This window comes from Saccopteryx bilineata, chromosome 4 (genome assembly GCF_036850765.1).
Source record: "Saccopteryx bilineata isolate mSacBil1 chromosome 4, mSacBil1_pri_phased_curated, whole genome shotgun sequence".
Taxonomy (NCBI): domain Eukaryota; kingdom Metazoa; phylum Chordata; class Mammalia; order Chiroptera; family Emballonuridae; genus Saccopteryx; species Saccopteryx bilineata.
The window spans coordinates 145308491-145329181 of NC_089493.1; the positions used below are offsets into that span (position 1 = coordinate 145308491).

At 37.8% G+C, this 20691-nt stretch overlaps 1 protein-coding gene across 1 annotated transcript in view; it reads left to right on the top strand.

Annotated features, from left to right (window-relative positions):
• Window positions 1-20691, top strand: part of VPS41 (VPS41 subunit of HOPS complex) — a 281951-nt gene that overhangs the window by 45463 nt on the left and 215797 nt on the right. The window contains exon 3 of the mRNA XM_066272129.1: window positions 17670-17777. Within this exon, the coding sequence (XP_066128226.1) occupies window positions 17670-17777 (108 nt within the window). The remainder of the gene's footprint in view (window positions 1-17669; window positions 17778-20691) is intronic.

Below are 20691 nucleotides of genomic sequence, written 5' to 3' on the forward strand. Positions count from 1 at the left end.
CCTTGCCAGATAATTTTAACTTCTGATTCATTCTTATAGATTTTAATGGAAAACAATATTTAAATAATAAAGAATCAACTATTACTTCAATTTTCAGGTCCACTTACTATCTGCCATGTGTTGTGCTGAGTGCTTTACAGGATGATCTCATTTAACATGAACTGCAACCTTAGCAGGTACTATATGAGGCAGGAGAGGCTGTGCTGCAGTAACAACAGCTCCAAAACTGGAGTGGCTTAACATAGCGCAGATTTATTTTTGAGTAGATTCAGAGGTGTAGGGAGAGGAAATTGTGACATCAGCAACACAGAAATGTCATCGTTTTCCGTAGAGTGTTTCCTGTGTGAGTGTGGACTAGCATGCTGTGGAATGCTGTGGTCACACACTGGGAAGCGAAAGCAGCTTTGTTTTGTAGAGATAGTTATTTTTTTAAAGCGTGCTTACTTCAAATAGGTTCTTGGTATATTATTTTAGAAGTTTGTTTCACCTTTTAAAATTTTTTTAATGTTTATTTTATTGATTTTAGAGAGAGGAAGGGAGAGAGCAAGAGAACATCAACCCATTCCAGTATGTGCCCTGACAGGGGATCAAACCAGCAACCTCTCTGCTTTGGGACGATGCTTTAACCAACAGAGCAGTCCAGCCAGGGTTGTTTCTCTTTTTCTTAAAAGAATTAAGTGTGCTATACAAAGAAGTAGTCAGTAGAAGCATCAAGTTATTAGCCTTACATTTCAAGATTGAACTTGTGGAGCAAAGAGAAGAATAACAAGGAAAAACCATCAGACTGAAGAGGGGTGATAAGGAAATAGAGGAGTATGCCTCATTGGAATTGATACGTAGTCAGGTCTGCTTTGTACCAGTGACCTTTTGTTACTCGTGAAAGCAACTGAATAGTTAAATTAAGGCTTATTTTGCTTGTAGTGTGCTTCCTTATAGCAAAGATTGCATGTAGATTACATTAACCTTTGCCTGGGCCATGGCATGCAATGACAGTTAATTAGTGTTACCTCTATGTTTATAACTTTTGTTACCATTATTAATAAATATACTTCCTAAATAGATGTTCATTCAGATCTGCCTTAGTTCCTGCAACTATCACAACTAGGAGGCCTTGAGTATGTTATGTATATTAATTTTAATTAACCAAGTGAACTGAAAATAGCTATTTAAAATAAACCTTCATGCAGTTTATTTTGAATGAGAAATTAATATTAAAATAAAATGCAGCTTCTAGATGCATTAGCCACAAGGAGTGTTCTTTTTTAGTTTTGTTAAAATGAAAATCAGTTATTTTGAGAAATCAGGAGACAGCTTTTTTTAAATCAGAAAATGCATCACACAAAAATTATTTATCTTACCTGGTGAGTGAAACATTGTGAATCATTTATTGAACATAAATTGATTCTTTACATGTATTAATTTTAATAAACAAATTTATAGCAACTAGTAACTAAAATGGTAATGTACCTTGTTACAAGATTGATTGCTGAGAAAAATGGATCTTGGGATTATAATATATCCTTCCAGATCACCTTTGAATTAAACATTTGCTATTTCATTTAATGAGCTATTAATATTAACAGGTTCTGCTGATTATTGCATCATTCAGGCATGGATAAACATTACCTTTGAAGCATATATATATATATATATATTTAAAGAATTTATTCATTTTTAGGGAGAGGAGAGAGAGAAAGAGAGAAGAGGGGAGGAGCAGGAAGCATCTACTCCCATATGTGCCTTGACCGAGCAAGCCTAGGATTTTGAACCAGTGACCTCAGCATTCCAGGTTGACACTTTATCCACTGTGCTAACAGGTCAGGCCTGAGGCATATATTATAAAAATTATATGTTTGGAAACTTAGTAGAAATTTTCTGGATGCAAGTACAGATTTGAGAACCTGTATTTGTGAGATTGGAAAGGTAAACAGTACTTTCTGGTATGATATATCTTTGAACAGTATTTATAATTCCACTATGAGGATAATTATTTTAGGCAATGTCGGGAGCCGATCCACAACTGCTGGCTGACAAGGTCACAGCAGAAGAAGACCCACAACTGCTGGCTGACAAGGTCACAGCAGAAGAAGATAAAAAACTGCTGATTGACAAAGTCACAGCAGAGAAGACCAATGGCTGCGGGTTGACGAAGTCACCGAAAGGAGAGACACAACGATACTTCCCCCTTTGACTTTTTGAATTAATCTGGCCTTATATTCCCCCTTTTCTGGGTTTGTGCTATTATTTATGGCACAGGGATAATAGTACCATGCTTTCCCTGTAGATTTGTAGTGATTTCTTTGGAAATGAGACAGAGGGTGTGAGTTCCACAGAAAAGCCTGTAAGCCCCTTGAACTGGGCTCATAGACATAAGAGGCTGGCTATGATATCCCTCGTAAAGGGTTAAGTCTGTAGGAGAATTCCTTCTTAATCATGTTAGAAAGAATAGATTGTGACTTGTGAATGGGTAGGAGGCAGTGGCTGTGCACAGAGCACCCTTCGGCCTTCACTTAATTCAACATTTTTCCTCCCTAGCCTTTTCATGTGATAGAGTAGAGAAACATTCCTTTCTTCTTATTTGATCTGCAGATAGTGGTACACCCTGAGAAGAATAGAGTTAGAACTTAACTAGTGTTTAAATACAATAAATAAGTAATATTTGACTAGACAATAGTATCTTAGGTAAGGTATAGTAGAATGGCCCATTGTGTGGCCTAGGATGAGAGCGTAGTCAGCAAGAAAAGAATGTTTTACTAAGAGAATTGTCTTTTGACTAAAGGCAATTGCTAGGCTTTCTCAATGAGATGTTCTCATGAGATTTACATACTTTCCAAAATTCTGTAATAATGAGAAAAATGTAGGGAAATCCATGGAAGTAATAACAGTTAATGTCTTGTGTTGCTGCTGGGCTATCTTGCAAGTGCACTCTGCATATCTTCGGGTGAAAGCTATTCTTAATGTTATGTTAATTTCTTTAGAGGCAAGCCTTTTAGAATCTTGTGAGAAAAAGTAGGACACTGCATAAACTCAAGGCCATTTACCTGAGCAAGCGGTGGTCCATTGTTAGTCGTCTGCTAAATCTCTTTCTGCCCCATAACTCACAACAGCAGTAAAGTTAGTTAACTATTAGTACTAATACTTTAAAAGCTTTTACTGATGTTGTTATCGCTATTCAAGTTATTTTGTATTTTGAATGATTTGCTACCTGGTTTGTGATTCATAGATGTAAATTAACTGTTATCTGGAAACATGCAAACATAGTGAAACAAAAGCAGTAATTAACACCATGTGATTGTAACTCAATGTGCGTGTATAAAAAGGGAGCTATACTAGCATTTGGCAGAGATGCCTGGCAGTAAATGCTAACCAGAGAATAAAGAGAACGAAAAGAATCCGGCTCTCTCACTGGATTTCGCCGACGCCGTCTCCTCCTGTGGGACCCCTGGATCCCCCGCTCCCGGGGCTGGCCCCCGGCAAGGCAGTGCAAGGTAGACTGATTGATCATTGTATTCGTTCAGCAAATATTTATTCAGTACGTTTATCTTCTGGATGCTAACATATACCAGTATTTGATGAAAGAGGGAAACAATAAGATGTATATATCAGGTGGTTATAAATATTATAGATTAAAAAAGAACATTGGGTAAGAGGACTGTGCAGTATGCTGAGGAGGCACTGGTTTGTCCTGGTCAGGGAAGTCATCTCCAAGAAAATTCCATCTGAGTAAGTATCTGGGGGAAAGGTCCTGTAGGTAAAAGCAGGAGCAAATACAGTACTGTCTGGTGAGGTCATGCTGGACTCCTTCAAGAGTTGATTGGGCAGGAGTTGTGTGATAGGAAATGAAGTAATGAATGGCCAAAACCAGACATCCTATAAGTCAGTTTATGGTTTTTTACTGTAAGGTGGGAAGCCATTGGAGAGTCATTGTTTTAGTAAGATCACTCTGGATGATGTTTGTAAGGGGTTGACAAGAAGGAAGCAGCAAGCTCAGGATCTAGCTAGAGGTGATAAAGGATTTAGGGTATTTCTGAAGTAGAGCCAATGTATTTGCTGACTAGGACATGGGGTGTAAGTGAAAGAGAAGAATCAAAGCTGAGCAACTAGAAGGGTGGAGTTATTAACCGAGGTAGGTGAAAACTGGCTATGGCTGGTTTTGGTGCTCAGAGTGAGTTGGTGGTGGTGGGGTATGTCAGAAATTTCAACGTGGGTATTTTAAGTTGGAGATATTAGACATCCATGTAGTAATGTCAGGTAGGTAGTTGGCTAAAGAATACTAGGGCTGGGCTGGAGAGAATTTGATTCAGCATTTAGATGGTTTTTAAAAGAGAAGAATAACAAGAAAAAACCATCAGGCTGAAGAGGGGTGATAAGGAAATAGAGGAGTATGCCTCATTGGAATTGATACGTAGTAAGGTCTGCTTTGTACCAGTGACCTTTTGTTACTGTCTTGGCCAAGATAGCTCAGTTGGTTAAAGCATTATCTTGATATAGGCCACAGTTGTGGCTTCCATGGCCAGGTCAAGGTGCATACAAGAATCAATCAATGAATGCATCAGTAAGTGGAACAACAAATCGATGTGTCTCTCTTTCTCTCCGTCCCTCTCTTTCTTTTCGTCCCTCTCTAAAATCAATAAATTAACAAACAAACAAAAAAACCCCATGAACTGGATTGAGATCATTTAGGGCTGTGGTCAGCAAACTGGCTTGCAAGCCACATGGGGCTCTTTGGCCCCTTGAGTGTGGCTCTTCCACAAACTACTACGTGCAGGTGCTATCTCGATAAGGAATGTACCTACCTATATAGTTTAAGTTTAAAAAATTTGGCTCTCAAAAGAAATTTCAATCATTGTACTGTTGATATTCGGCTCTGTTGACTAATGAGTTTGCCGACCACTGATTTAGGGCATGAGATTAGATGAAGAAGTCTGATGTCTGGACCTCAAGGGTACTGCAGCCTCTGTTAGATGAAGGGAAATCAACAAAGGGGCCTGAGAAAGATAGCTAGTGAGGTAGGAAGAGAACCAAGTGAAAGTGGTGTCCAAGAAGGTGTGGGTAAAATGCATCTCAGGAAGAAGAGCTTGGTCATCTGTACCAACTGTGAGAGGAGGAATCAGATGACGTCTAGGGGTTCACCCTTGGATCTGCAAAGGTGAGGCCATTGGTGATCCTCACAAGAGCAGTCGTGGGGACCCATGGTGGTTGAGGTGCTGGTGGGGCCTGGCTCAAATGGGTTCGATAGATTAGATGTGCAAAAATGTCTGATGTTCTAGGAAATTCTTGTGCTGCGTATTATCAAATGGTGGTATCTAGAATGTTCATAAGGGACACATTTGTTGAGTGACTGTTAAAGGAGGTAATATGTATTTAGCACTTTGACTGCTATCAGAAGGTATTTATTAAGCATGTTGCTGCTTGTTTGCTACTTTGTCCAGTTCTGTGCCAGGTACTTTCATGAGGGTAGGGACCCTGTCACTATGGTCTCACTAGCAGAGCTGCTTATGAGTGAATAAGTGAATTGATTTTGGTAATTCTCATAATAATTATATGAAACTCACATTATATATTTATTTTGAGAGGTCCCTTTGTCAAACATAGGTCCAAAAACCACTTCTGGCCTCCTCACTCAAGCTGAAAACTTTGATTCCTCGAAAGAGTCATATTTTAATTTAGAGACAAGCAAGTGAAAACTGGCTTTTAGCTTTGGGTTTAGCTAGACCCATCTGTTGGGAAAACAGCGATGTTAGGCGTGCTTGCTGGTTCACAGGCTGCAAGGACTTTGCCTGATTAGTGATGAGCACGTGGCAGAGGCAGGTATGCCTAGGCTATGTAAGACTATGGGTGCTTGCACTCAGTGCAGATTGCAGAGGGTGAATGGTGGATTGCCTGTCTGCCATTGTGAGGGAAGTTTTGCTGTTTCTTCCCTTGCTGCTGTGAGAGGAGGATTTCTTTGCCTGTTTGTTTGTCTATTAAATGGGAATGGCCCAAAGCATTTTTGCTCTGCAGTTTCTCTACCGTCTGCCCGAATCCAATGTGGGCCTGCCTGTCCCCGGCCACTGGCATTACACCATCCATCCCCATAGCCTATCATTATTTTTATTCTCTCTGATCCCTTTTTAAAAAAGATTTTATTTTATTGGTTTTACAGAGAGAGGAGGTGTGTGGGAGTGGGAAGTATCTATTCATAGTTGCTTCATTTTAGTTGTTCATTGCTTGTTTGTTGCATATGCCTTGCAAGCCTGGGGGTTCAAACTGGCGACCTCAGCATTCCAAGTCAACGCTTTGTCCACTGCACCACCACAGGTCAGGCAATTCTCTGATTCTTATACTATCCTTAGTAATGGCAGAAAATTGGTTGGTGGAATAATGGTCTCCCCAACATATCTACCTCTTAATCCCTGGAACCTGTGAATACGTTGTGTTCTAGGGCAAGGGAAAAAAAGGTTGCAGATGGAATTAAATTTACTAATCAGCCCACTTTAAAATACAGAGATTAGCCTGAATTATCCAGGTGGGGGCCCCTTTAGTCACAAAGGTCTTTACAAGAAGACAAGGGAGGTAGAGAAGGTCAGAGTGATATGATTAAGAAGGGCTCAACCCACTCTTGCTGGCTTTGAAGGTGGAGAGGGAGGAGGGGACCCATAGACAAGGATGGCTTATAAAAGCTGGAAAAGTTGAGAAAATCATTCATCCCTAGAGCCTCCAGAGGAATGCAGATGGACTGCTAGCATCTTGATTTCAGCCCAGTGAACTCTAGATTGAATTGTAATACAGCAAATTGGTGTTGTTTTAAGATTCTGAGTCTATGGTAATTTATTACAGCACATACAGGAACCTAATATGGTCAACAGTGTGATTTTAGCCTTTATTTTTCAGGGTTTGGGGAATAAAATACATTCAGCGATAGAAACATACCAAAAATAGTTGTAATGAAACTGCTGATACTGTCTAGAGCTATATTTTTAGAAAAATGTGTGTGATACTTTTCTGATAATTGTTTAAGAATGTTATTTAAATTAGTGTTTTTTAACCCCTGGTCTGCAGACCAGTCTACCAGAAATTTTGTGCCAGTCTGCAAAAGAGTTAATTAACTACCCTGATATTGAGTGACGGTTACAGACCCAATGATCTTAGTTGAATTGAATTCACTTATGCTCAGAGTGACTTCCACCTTATTGGTCCCCAAAATAATTCCCCTATTTTCACTGATCCCAAAGTGTAAAAAGGTTGATTAGGGGTTGATTATCCCCTTAGGACATTAAGTCATTTCTTTCTCTGCAGACTGGATTTAATTTTTGAAATTCTATTTAGAATTTTTACATTTAAATTCTTAGATGACTGAATTATAGATAGATATACTCTGGGAATTTTGATATCAGGGTTTGGAAATGAGAAGTTTTTAATATTTCCCTGTTATGTGACAGGTTTTATAGCTTACACATTGTCTAAGTTTTGGGACTTGTTAATAAAACTTGCTGCTAAAACTGTCCAGGCCTTTTTAAAAATTTTTTAGTGAGAGGAGGAGAGATAGTGAGACAGACTCCCTCATGCGCCCCGACTGGGATCCACCTGGCAACCCCTGTCCAGGCTTTTTTGCAGGAGATAAAGTACTTTGATGATGTTTTTCAATTTATTCTGTGGTTATTTTATTTGGTTTGTCTTTAAAAAGTATTTATCCTTGGCTTAAAAATTATTCAGTTTATTAATGCATTTTTACCTTTACCTCTTTGTTAGTGTTCTTTGGTTTCCTGCAGAGTCCATCTTGCTGTTTGTTCTCTTGGTCCTGCAGTATTTATGGTTGGGACACCTAGCACATTGGTAATGCACTGCTCAGCTATTAGGGGCTGTTGTCTCTACTGGTCGAAGAAAGATGTGGCCAGGTGGTGGCCAGGGCTGAATGTCTGTATGGAGAAACAAGGGCCAAGGCTGCAGATAGTCACCTCCTTTTGGAGGACAGGCCCTAAGGGGTGACATGGATGTCTGCTCAGTAGGGAGGGGCGAGCTTCCCAGTATTGGGCATGGAATTTTGGTGGGATTGCCAAAAGCATCTTCCTACCTTTTGTTTAGGTGGTGTTTGTTTTCCTCAAACAAATCGAGGTGTGTAATGAATTCTTTAATTCATGTTAAACATAAATATTAGCTTATCCTTGATTTTGGTAACATTTGCTATTGTAGGTTTTTATCTTTATCTATTTCTTTATAGGAGCTTTTGAAAAATGGTAGGAGGATTTGATGGGGGTGGCCAGCAAGGTACTTCTTTGCACCTGGAATATGGAATGTGTAGTTGAAAGATGCTTGAGAGGTATTTACTGTCCTAAAGCAATCCCAAGAACTGTACCATTTTCCTTTTTACATATGAGTAAACATATACATTATAAATAAATGTAAATTTTCATGAAAATTTAGTTTGCGGGACTGCTTTGCTACTGCTGTTAGATGATAGAACTTCACTTCTGTACATTTATCTACAATTCTAATTTATACTGTTTGAATATAGCCATACCTTCCTTCTCTGATGCCTCCATCTACCTGGCTTTTGGCTGATATTGTATGATTGCATGTTCCTCTCTGGAAATCTCAATGAGAATAGCTTAAAGAAATTTCATACTAAACAAGGTCTGCCATTACTATGTCGTGCTTTGGTTTTCACTGGTCTTTATTAGGTGCCCACAGTTTTGTTAGGTGAAGTTCAGAACAATGAAAAGGCATAAACCTTGCTTCTAAGGATGTTGTGATCACCAAGGCATTTTGAGAAGAAAGGAAAAGAGGGTTATGTTGGCTTTGGTGTCAGGAATTGCCCACCTGAATGCCATATCTTGAAGATTGGTAAGGTTATTCCATATGGCTGGAAGGAAATGAAAGGCTTGTTTGCTTGTCTCATTTTTTTGTTCTCTATATAGTCTTACCACAATATAAAATAAATGAGGGGAGTTGATCCAGTTTATGGTATTTGGCTTAGGACATGGGAACCTTCATTTTATTTTTTCCTCCTTCAATTGAACATGAAATTCTGATACTGCAGAGCAAAGGAGAGACCAGGGTTTATGAAGACTGAATATCTTGTTAATCTTAAATAGAGCTCTTCAATTATTAGAGGCTCCACTTTATTTCATTTTTCCAGTCAAAGTGCTATGGTCAGGAAAGCAGCTTTGAGATTAAGAATCTTAGTTCAGTAGATAATAATGTTTTGAAGAGGATGTTTAACAATGACTTTAAAAATATTATTTATTTTCTTACATACTTACATCTATAGTAGATATAGTATGGTTATTTTAGAAAATGTAGATAATATTGGCAGCAGCTCACAATAGTGATTTTTATTTGCTTTCTTTTGAAATGGTGACAGCAACCCTGTGATATGGCTCCTATTACCACTTCCATTCTATAGATGAAGAAACTGAAGCATTGGGAAGTTACTATTTTGGTGCTTATTAATAGTCTGACACCCCCCTCCCCCCCACCCAAATATGTGTACAGATTTCTTCGGTAAAACTTGGATCATGCAAAGCAGGTTTTAGGACCTATATTTTTCACTTAATAAGATGTTTGAGAACATTTTTCTTTGTTATTTTTGAAAATAGATTTTAATGTTGATGCAACAATTAATCTTGTAAAATTTATTTAACCCAGGGTTTCTAAACCTTGACTTTATTAGCCAGATAATTTTTTTGTTCTAGAGAATTGCCCTGTACATTGTAGGATGTTTAGCATCATCCCTGGTCTCTGCCCACTTGAAATAGTACCATCCCTTCCCACTCAGATGTGACAACAGAAATGTCTCCAGACATTGCCAGATAAATTTCCGAGGAGTACAAAATTGGCTTCTGTTGAAGACCACTTATTTAATTATAGGTGTTTTATTCTTTTAAAAATAATATATGGAGGCCCTGGCTGGGAGTGTCACTTTGATAGACCAAGATTGCGGGTACAATCCCCAGTCAGTGAACATTCAAGAATCAAGCAATGAATGCAAATAAACGGAACAATAAATCGATGTTTTTTTCTCTCTCTCTCCCTCTCTGTCTCCCTTCCTCTCTCTCTAAATCAATAAAGATTTAAAAAATAACATGGATATGAATAGACTCATTATGAATTTTCTTTATACTGTATATGATAAAGTAGACCCATATCATCTAGGTTACATTTTTTTTTTCCTTTTTTACTAAGTGAGAGGCAGGGAGGCAGAGAGACAGATTCCTGCATGTACCCCGACTGGGATCTACTCGGCAAGCCCTCTAGGGGGCGATGCTCTGCCCTTCTGAGGCTGCTGCTCTGTTGCTCAGCAACTGAGCCAGTTCAGCACCTGAGGTGAGTCCATGGAGCCATACTCAGTGACAGGGGCCAGCTTGCTTGAACCATTTGAGCCATGGATGCGGGAGGGGAAGAGAGAGAGGAAGAGGAGGGGTTGAAAAACAGAGTCGCTTCTCCTGTGTGTGATGACCTGCTGGGTCGACGCTCTACCTCTGAGCCAACTGGTCAAGACCATATTTTTTAGTTTCTAATTTCAGCTACTTTTGGGTGTTAGTATATGTTTTCAGTAATAGCAATATTGCTTGAAAGTAAAAAATTTAGTGACATTATTTGCATTCACATAAGAATGTGATTGCTTATCTGTTACCAGTCTGATAGAAAGGCATCCTGGGAGCTTTGACCACAATTATTTTTTTGTGAATGAATTCCATTACCTGTCACTTTTTAAAAAGTTTGGTCATTGAGGCAGCTATAATGCCTTGTGTTTTCAATGGATCCCAGAAGTTACTGTCTTGGCTTGTTTATGTAGTTTTTTTGGGTTTTTTTAGTATGGTTTGACATTTTAGAAGAATATATAAAGCTATCTTTGTTATCAGTCATCTTTTTGTGTACATAAAATTGTCCTTCTGTAATCACACTGTTGCCTGCAATAATTAATAGTTGAACTTGTCCTTTTTAGGAAGTGGCATTCATTTGGGGAAGTAATACAAAGTTAATTAAAGTTGTCATTTGTCCTTGATTAATTTTGAATCTTAACATGTAGGATCTTTTTGCTACACTTTTTCCTCATAGATCTCTTCTTCCTTTTCTGGAAGAGTTTGAGATTGGTATAGTGTATTTGGAGATACCCTGTATTGTTCATGTGTATTTATTGATACCATTATAGTTTCAAATAAATGGATATTTACATGACTTACACAATGATACGTAATTTTTGACTATTCATGTTGACTTTGTTGATAATATGTTGTAGTGAATAGATTTATTCCTTTAAAGTTTGTTAGTTTTTTTTGTTTTGTTTTTTTTTTTTTAGACAGAGAGATAGAGAGAGACAGGAAGGGAGAGAGATGAAAACATCAACTCGTAGTTGCGGTGCTTGAGTTGTTCATTGATTGCTTCTCATATGTGCCTTGACTGGGGGCTCAAGCTGAACCAGTGACTCCTGGGCTCAAACCAGAAACCTTGGGCTTCATGCTAGAGATCCTGTCAATGATCTCAGGCTCAAGCCAATAGCTCCACACTCAAGTTGGAGAGCCTGCCCTCAAGCTGGATGAATCCGTACTCAAGCCAGCAATTTTGAGTTTTTGAGCCTGGGTCCTCAGTGTTCTAGGTTGATGCTCTATCCATTGTGCCACTACTGGTCAGGCTGTTTTTGAGATTCAAAAACTACGTGTTTTGATTGACTTACAGTATAATTTCAACTACACTTTTTAAAAAATGTCTTATGTTTGACACTAAACATGTTTTGTTTTCTTAATATTTTTGTTCTCCCTTTATCTTCTTGAGTAGTGATCAAAAAGAAATATTTTAACATATCATGGGCTATGATTTGTAAAGAGAGAATTTTTTAAAATTCAAGTTTTCTAAACTTCAAATGTTCTAATATTAGATTATGATAGCATATTTATATCTTAAACTTAAAAGGTTGATTACCAGTTTTAAAATTTCAATTCTCCTTAAGGTAATTAGATTCTAGAGCAAATCTTATAGAGAGAAAATACTTTATTTTATACCTTGATATTCATGGTTGATTATTAATTCACCTTTTATTATGCTTGGTTTTTCACTGTGGAAGTTTAAATTGCATTTTTTAACAGTAAGAATCCATTTGAGTTTGTTAATGTTCCTTATTATATCTAACTTTAAGACATTGGATATTTATTAAAAAGTCAGATGCTGTTGATGGCATGAAATGAACTAAACCAGGGGTCCCCAAACTTTTTACACAGGGGGCCAGTTCACTGTCCCTCAGACAGTTGGAGGGCCGTACTATAAAAAAAAAACTATGAACAAATCCCTATGCACACTGCACATATCTTAAAGTAAAAAAACAAAATGGGAACAAATACAGTATTTAAAATAAAGAACAAGTAAATTTAAATCAACAAACTGACCAGTATTTCAATGGGAACTATGGGCCTGCTTTTGGCTGCTGAGATGGTCAATGTGCTCCTCTCACTGACCACCAATGAAAGAGGTGCCCCTTCTGGAAGTGCGGCGGGCCGGATAAATGGCCTCAGGGGACCGCATGTGGCCCACGGGCTGTAGTTTGGGGACTCCTGAACTAAACTGTTCACTATATTAAAATTTCTAGAGGTTCAGCTAGAGTTCAGCCAAGGTCTTTCTCATAGGGGAAGGTGGGTGGGATAAAGGCCATTTCCATAGAACAAGATTGTGAATTGTTTAGGAGCACTCAACTGGTGGTGTTTTTCACTAACTTAACTTGGACTTTATTTCTTACCTCTCCCCTTTTGTCATCTAGTGTAATTTTATTTAGTTGGGGATAAACAAAAAAAAAAAAAAAGAAAAACTGGATTTTACTAACTGGTATCCAAAAATAAAATTTTAAGTTTTATATATTAATAATAACTATAGAAAATGTTAGTGATTTTTCTTTTAAGCTCCAGAATTCATGTGGCACATATTTTTAAAAAGTAAAATCCAAGTCTTTATTTGGATTGTAATAGTTCATTTGGACTGTAATAATGGTTTATAAAATGTATGGATATATGGTAGGTATGGACATAGTTAAAACAGTATGAAAAATTGGCTGTAAACAACAAATAATTTCTATTACACAAATTTTAAATTATTAGGTGAAAAGTGCAGTATCCTTGTTGGTATGCAAATCTAAGTTAGATGACAGGTCTCCCTCTATGCAAATTTACCCTTTGGTGTTAGTAACAAAATAAGAGTCTTTAATTGCCTTAATTTGTTACCCCCAGAATGACTTTTTTTTTTGCTTTAAGTTCAAAATTTAGTAAGAATACAGACACGAAATTTATTTTCAGTGTTCTAGAATCCTGTATGATGGTTTAAAGGACTTGTCTTGAATTAAAAGTGCTATACAGTTAGTGAAAATCCATGTTAGTTGAGGAATTAATACTTTTTAAAGGAAAACTGCAAATTTTTCTTATACAGGTAAATGTCACTGTTCATATCTTTGCTTAGCTGCAGTTCAGGATTTGTACTGTTCCACTAGGTTGTCATAGAGACGCAGTTATCTGTCAACTCAGACTGGTGATGGTTTTATTTGCAGGTTTGCATGGTTATTAAAATTTAACAAAAATTATGATTTGCTTTTTGTTAACACTGGGTGGTTTTCCATGGAAGTTCAAATCGTACAGAAGCCTTTTTTTGTGTGGTTAAATTTTTAAAAAACTGAAACTCTATATTAAATCTGCTTGAGTTTTAAAAACATTTTTATTTAAAACAGGGGTCTCAAACTCGACTCAGCATGTGGGCCGAAGAGCAAGATCACAGCCATTCGGCGGCCACACTAGGTCTACAAAAGGCAACTGTTACGCAACACTTTTCTCACTGCAGTTGAAAACAAAAAAAAAATCAGTACAACAAGCACAATCGTACATGCAGTTTACTCAGTGTCACAAAACGTCCAGAAACTGTAGTTCGCATCACAACTGCTGTTAACTAAGCTAATATCTAGCTAGGATGCTAGAGAAATGAAAAATACAAGTAGGCCCCTAGGCTTACTTAATTTTATCCAAAATATTTTGAACTTCGTGGATTAGTCTGCGGGCCGGGGCTGCGAGTTTGAGACCCCTGATTTAAAATGTGATACATAGTCCACAGCATTGAATAACCTCTCTGCATTGTATTTTTGAATTACTTTCTAGTTTCTTTGTTTACACCAAGCAGAAAATAACTTTAAAAATTCACCTTTAGTCTTTTTTTACTTAACATAAAAGATACCTGTCAGAAAAGTGTGAAATCCTACATCAAGTGCCTAATATTGGAGTTTTCATTTTATTTATGGTTTTTGAAGCCTGGCATGTATGCTTCAGTGAACTGTGTTGTGAAAGTATTTATTTTTGTATATTTATGTGAGGGGAATTATTTAGTTTTCACTTATAAATAAGACAGGCAATCCTTATTTACAGTAACTTTATCTAATGGTCCGTGGTTGAATGCTTTTATGCAAAATAGTCAAGAGGCTAGAATTAACTTTTCACATTGGATGCACATTTGATGTCCAGACTTGGGCAACATGTGGCATCTTATTATAAGGATTACTGTTCAGGATTCAATTTATATTTAACACATTTACTTCAGAATGCACACATCATTTTTGCCACATTTAATGTTAACTTTGTAATGATTTCTATTTCTTGCTTGTAGGTACATAAGTAGGAGTATTTCTTTGTTGCTTTTTCTAGGTTCTTTAGACTTGATTAATTAACTATTTCATATTTTACTTTAAAAATAGGTCACTTTTTCACTTGTAACAACAGCTCCTTGGGTTGGGTTGATTATCATTACTTTTAAAAAGAAGTATTGATCTTTTAGATAAGTGTGCTTATTATATGTCCATTTGTTGGTATTAATTCTCAAAGGTATTTTTGGAAAGTTAGTAGTAGTTAACATTGTCTTTGCCTGACCAGGCAGTGGCACAGTGGATAGAGTGTTAGACTGGGAAGCAGAGGACCCAGGTTTGAAACTCTGAGGTCGCTGCCTTGAGCATGGGGTCGCTGCCTTGAGCATGGGATCATAGACATGACCCCATGGTTGCTGGCTTGAAGCCCAAGGTTGCTGTCTTGAGCAAGGGGTCAAGGCACATATGAGAAAGCAATGGATGAACAACTAAGGTGCCTCAATGAAGAATGGATGCTTCTCATCTCTCTCCCTTCCTTTCTGTCTGTCCCTATCTGTCCCTCTCTCTGTCTCTGTCAGACACACACACACACACGCACGTAAAACATTGTCTTTGATTTTAATACTCTGTTACTAAATAAACAACTAAGTGTGTATATACTTGAAGAAGAAAATTTGACAGCTCATTATATGCACAGAATACTGACTTTTTTTAAATCAGGTTTATTGCTCTTAAAATGTAATTACAGTCATCCCTCGCCATATCATGGTTCACTTTTCGCAGCCTCACTGTATTGCAGATTTTTAAAGAGTATATATCTAATTTTGTATTGTGGATTTTTCGCTATATCGTGGGATTTTGCAGTATATAGGCATTTTTACATATTTATTATTTTAATTATTTTTGTGGTAAAATAAGCATTTTCTAGCCTAAAAAATTGAAAACAATATAAAAAATATTAATTAAAACATATTAAAAGAATATTACTGTATATTCACTGGTAAGTACCCATGTAGAATTATACAGTGTGTCTGTAAAGTCATGGTGCACTTTTGACCGGTCACAGGAAAGCAACAAAAGACGATAGAAATGTGAAATCTGCACCAAATAAAAGGAAAACTCTCCCAGTTTCATACCTATACAGTGCAGTTCGATGTGGGCTCACACACAGATTTTTAGGGCTGCTTAGGTAGCTATCCCATATAGCAGGGGTCCCCAAACTTTTTACACAGGGGGCCAGTTCACTGTCCCTCAGACTGTTGGAGGGCCAGACTATAAAAAAATTATGAACAAATCCCTGTGCACATTGCACATATCTCAAGGCACATATGGGAGTTGATGCTTCCTGCTCCTCCCCCCCTTCTCTCTCTATCTATCTCCTCTCTCTCTCTCTCCCTCTCTCTCTCCTTTCTCAAATGAATAAATAAAATAAAATAAAAAATTTTTAAAAAAAGTAAAAAAACAAAACGGGAACAAATACAATATTTAAAATAAAGAACGAGTAAATTTAAATAAACAAACTGACCAGTATTTCAATGGGAACTATGCTCCTCTCACTGACCACCAATGAAAGAGGTGCCCCTTCTGGAAGTGCAGTGGGGGCCGGATAAATGGCCTCAGGGGGCCGCAGTTTGGGGACCCCTGCCATATAGCTTCTACAGACTCATCACTGAGTGATGGCCTACCAGAACGGGGTTTCTCCACCAAACTGCCAGTTTCCTTCAACTGCTTATCCCACCAAGTAATGTTATTCCTATGTGGTGGTGCTTCATTATAAACGTGCCGATATTCACGTTGCACTTTGGTCACGGATTCAAATTTAGCGAGTCACAGAACACACTGAACTTTCCTCTGTACCATCCACATCTTGACTGGCATGGCCGTGGGCTGCTCCGCTATTTTGTCATCTGCGCATGCGCACATGCTGCCACATCATCCTACAGAAACTGGGAGGGTTTTCCTTTTATTTGGTGCAGATTTCACATTTCTATTATCTTTTGTTGCTTTCCTGGGACCTGTCAAAGGTGCAGCATGACTTTACGGACACACTGTATTTCATTAAGCCTTTCTAGTATTTTGAGTTGGCACATTGATATGCCTCAAGCTACTTGAATACTAGCTGGAAGCTGACAACTGTGTAATTTTTTTAAAGGAAAAGTTCATGAATACATTATTTTTGTCAACTTCTGTCTTGGCCACTTTTGTCCTATTATAGTATTGATATAGTCACATTTTTTGGTTTCTCATTATATATTGCAGTAAAATAAAATCTTTTTCTGAATCACTAATTTTTATAACTATCCTTGATTTAAGTAAATAATGGCCATTATAGTCAATAAAGATTCCTAACTTGATTCCGTAACTATGAGGATTAAGTATATCTTACGATGTTTCAACAGTGAGGTTAAATATACAAAGTTAGTAATAATACCTATAAAATGATTATGAGATTTTTAATGCATAAGTAGGTTTATTTATATTAAGCAAATGTTTCCTAATAAGTAATGGTTGTACATTGATTATTAGTTATTTAAAAGAAATTTTAAAAAAATTTTTATCTGAAGGGGAAGAATAGATTTTGTTTTATATAAATTTCCCATTTTCTTTTTAATTTTTTATATTTTTATTTTCTAATTAAAATGAGGTATTCTCAAATCTGACAAAAATATTTATACTCTTGAAATATAATAATGTCCTTTAGAAGTTTATTTTATTCTTATAGTACTGTGGTGAGTTTTTTATGACCACAAGGTCATAATGACAAGTACTTTGTCTACTCACTATCTGTCTGCACAGTGGTCCAGACAGTTTTATATTTACTCTAATATGCCAAAGTTGATTACTGTTAACAGTAAGTATGTATAATCCTGTTTTCAGCTTTTGAATTTATTCTGCCAGTATAGTTGTAGCAGTCAACACACCCAGCTGGAAAAGTGAAATGTGAAAATCTTAACCTTTAGCTATAGTTGTAGTTGTTGGTAATCATTGATGGAACCATCTCTGGGTCCCCTTTAAGAAATGTATTTTGAATCTTTGACAGTATCAGGCAAATCCATGACAGCTATTATTTTCTCTGCTTTTTGTTCAGGAAGAAGAGAGTGAAGAGGAGCCCAAACTTAAGTATGAAAGGCTTTCCAATGGGGTAACTGAAATCCTTCAGAAGGATGCTGCTAGCTTCATGACAGTCCATGATAAGGTAAGGTGGCCCTTGTAGAGCATTCCTCTGTAAGTCATTTCTGTTGTAAATTTGTTTATACTTTGCAGTCCTGGTGCTTTTAGTGATGGTTTTTCACATTAATTGTGTCTTCCTGCCACTCTTCCTCTCTTCTTCCTCACCACAAAAAATCAAAACAGCACCCCCAAATTTTATTATATGGATTTGTATACACACACAGAGCACACTCTAAAGGTGTATCAAGTAGAATTTAGACAGTGATGGATGTAAAAGATTTATAGCAAGTGATTTTTGGAAACATTATTGCTTAATTCCTCCAATCAAAAGTAGTAGAATGGAAAAGTATTAAGATTAGAAACAGTGTGGAGCTCAGTGCTTTCATAAGAGTAGAAGGGATTATGTTGGTGGTATTATGAATCAGTAGAAAGATCCAAAATTATTACGTATATACATATTATATGAATGAATTAATCTATTCCACATCTGAGTCTTTGCTGTAGCAAAGCCTCTACCAACTTTCTGAGTCCAGGCTGAGTACTGTCCAGCACCTTATCCCATTCTTGGACCAAAGAAAAATGTATCATAAGAGTATTAGAGACCAGGCAGTTTCAACAATTGCCTCGTGAGCCGTGGGTTTGAGCCTTTTTCCTCACAAAGGCAGACTCCCCAACTCTGATCCATCTCTTGGCTTTATACTGCGTTACCAACGGTGTTGCTCCCCACACAATTCCTTTGTGTACTTCAAATTTCATTCTGTTGTAAACAGATTCCTGTACTCAGTCTGTCACTCAATTGTTTGCTATCTCTTGTTTTACCAGAAATACCAGAAACACAGTCTGTGTGGCTACTGTCTTTTAGCTGCACCATCATCTGCTCCTCCCCATTGCTGCCATCTCCCCATTCCTTATCATTCTCCTTTAGTCACTGAAGACCTGCCTTGCGGTTCTTCGACCTAATTTAATTCCACTTCTGCTCTGTTTCATCTGCCACCACTAAGGCTGCACTATGAATGGTGTCAGTACCTGGAACCTGAGAATCTTGAAATGTACTCTCTGTTGATTATTCTATATACTAACCCTTTCCTGTGACCTTCTAGAGCCCTGATCTCTAATCCATTCTTTTTAATTTTCTATCAAATGGTTAACTCCTCTAACTTTACCAGCATCTTCAGTTCTCTTAAACCCCACCCTTCATTGTATCCCTCAGCCACTCAGAATGCTGTTACTTATTTGTTCTTCATCAGCTTCTTTAGTTTTCAGTCCTCCTTGTCAGCTACTGTCCCTTCACTTAGACAATGATGCCATTTCTCTTTAATTAGGTAAATTGAAACTGTCACTGTGATCAGCATCAGTTCCTGACCCCTTTCCAGCTCATCTGAGTCTATACCCATTCTTATCCAGAGGAGGTTTTCTTCTTGTTCAAGGGCCTTTTTGTCCACTTGTGTTCTTCATCGCACTTCATTTCCTGTCTTCTTTCCTAGCAGTACATGCTCTGCCATGGACAGACCTGACTTTGCCCCACATAACCACTACTCTACTTTTTGCCTCTGTAGATTTGCCTGTATTGAGTATTTCATATAAATGGACTCGTACATTGCCTATCTCTTGTGTCCGGCTTCTTTCATTTAGCATAATGTTTTTAAGATTCTTTGTGATAGAGTATATATCAGTACTTCATTCCTTTTTATTGCTGGAGAGTATTCCACTGTATGATCATGGCATATTTTGTCTATTCTCTAACCTGTTTGATGGGCATTTTGCTGCTTAAAATAGTGGATCTTACCTTCTCAAAAATTCTTTATCATGACAGCGTTGTTATTATTTACTTGATCTTCCTGTCACTTCCTCTGGTTCTCTCACGTTTGCCTCACCTTTCCCTTGCATGTTGGCTTTCCCAAGATTGGGTCCATTGTCCACATTTCTTCTAAATTTGTATTTTCTTGATTTTAAATGTCATGATTTCTATGATCACCTCCACACTGCCTCTTTTCCAGCACAATGTGCTTATTTATCCAGGTGCTTCCTAAACACTTCTACCTTTTGTTCTGTTTTGACCTGAAACTCAGCATGTTCATAATGGACTCCTCTGTTTTTTGTTCTCTATCTTGTTTGGTGACATCATCATCTTTTTTGCCATGTAAGTCAAAGCTGACTCCTCCCTTTCCACCCACTCATTCCCTGAGCCCTGGTGATGTCTTACCACCCTGTCCTAGCCGAGGGCCTCCTCTTCTGTCTGCACTCATATGCCCCTGAATTTTCTACTTTAAAACCATTTGCCACCTAGTTGCCAAAATGATCTGTCAATGTTTTCATCGTCTACTAAATAAAGTCAAAGTGCTTGAATGTGGTATGTAAGACTCTCTGTAATCTTGCCTCCATGTCACTGGCCTTATGTCTCACTGCGTTCTTCAGGGAGTGTGGGGCTCTGTAGTAGTGTGTGGCTGTTTCCAATCCTAACCTTTCTGGCTGGGTTCCACCCCACTCAGCTGTGCATGTCTACTCCCATCCAGAGCCCATCTCTTTTAATTCAGGAAGTCTTCATTTTTCCCTGAACTCATGCATGCACTGTGAACCAGTCTGTTTTCCTTTAGATTTGTTTTCATTCTAGTCCATTTAGTTCTTTCTACTAAAATAATCTTCCAGAAATTCAAACTGATTATGTAATCCTCCTTCCTAGAATTTCATCATTGAAGGCTTTCTCTCTGATGTCTTCATGATTTGGACACACACACCTCTTCCCTTACTTTCCTACCTTTCATCTCTGTAGGTAGAGCACAGAGTGCATTCCTAGCAGCTGTGGCTGATGCAATGCTGTGAGAACACTCCAGCTCCTGAAACCCTCCTAGGCACACCCAGGAGGGAGCTCTCCCGCAGCTACGTGCAGGCCTCATCACCTGGGGGGATGTGGAGACTTTGGCGGCCGGGCCCAGAGAATT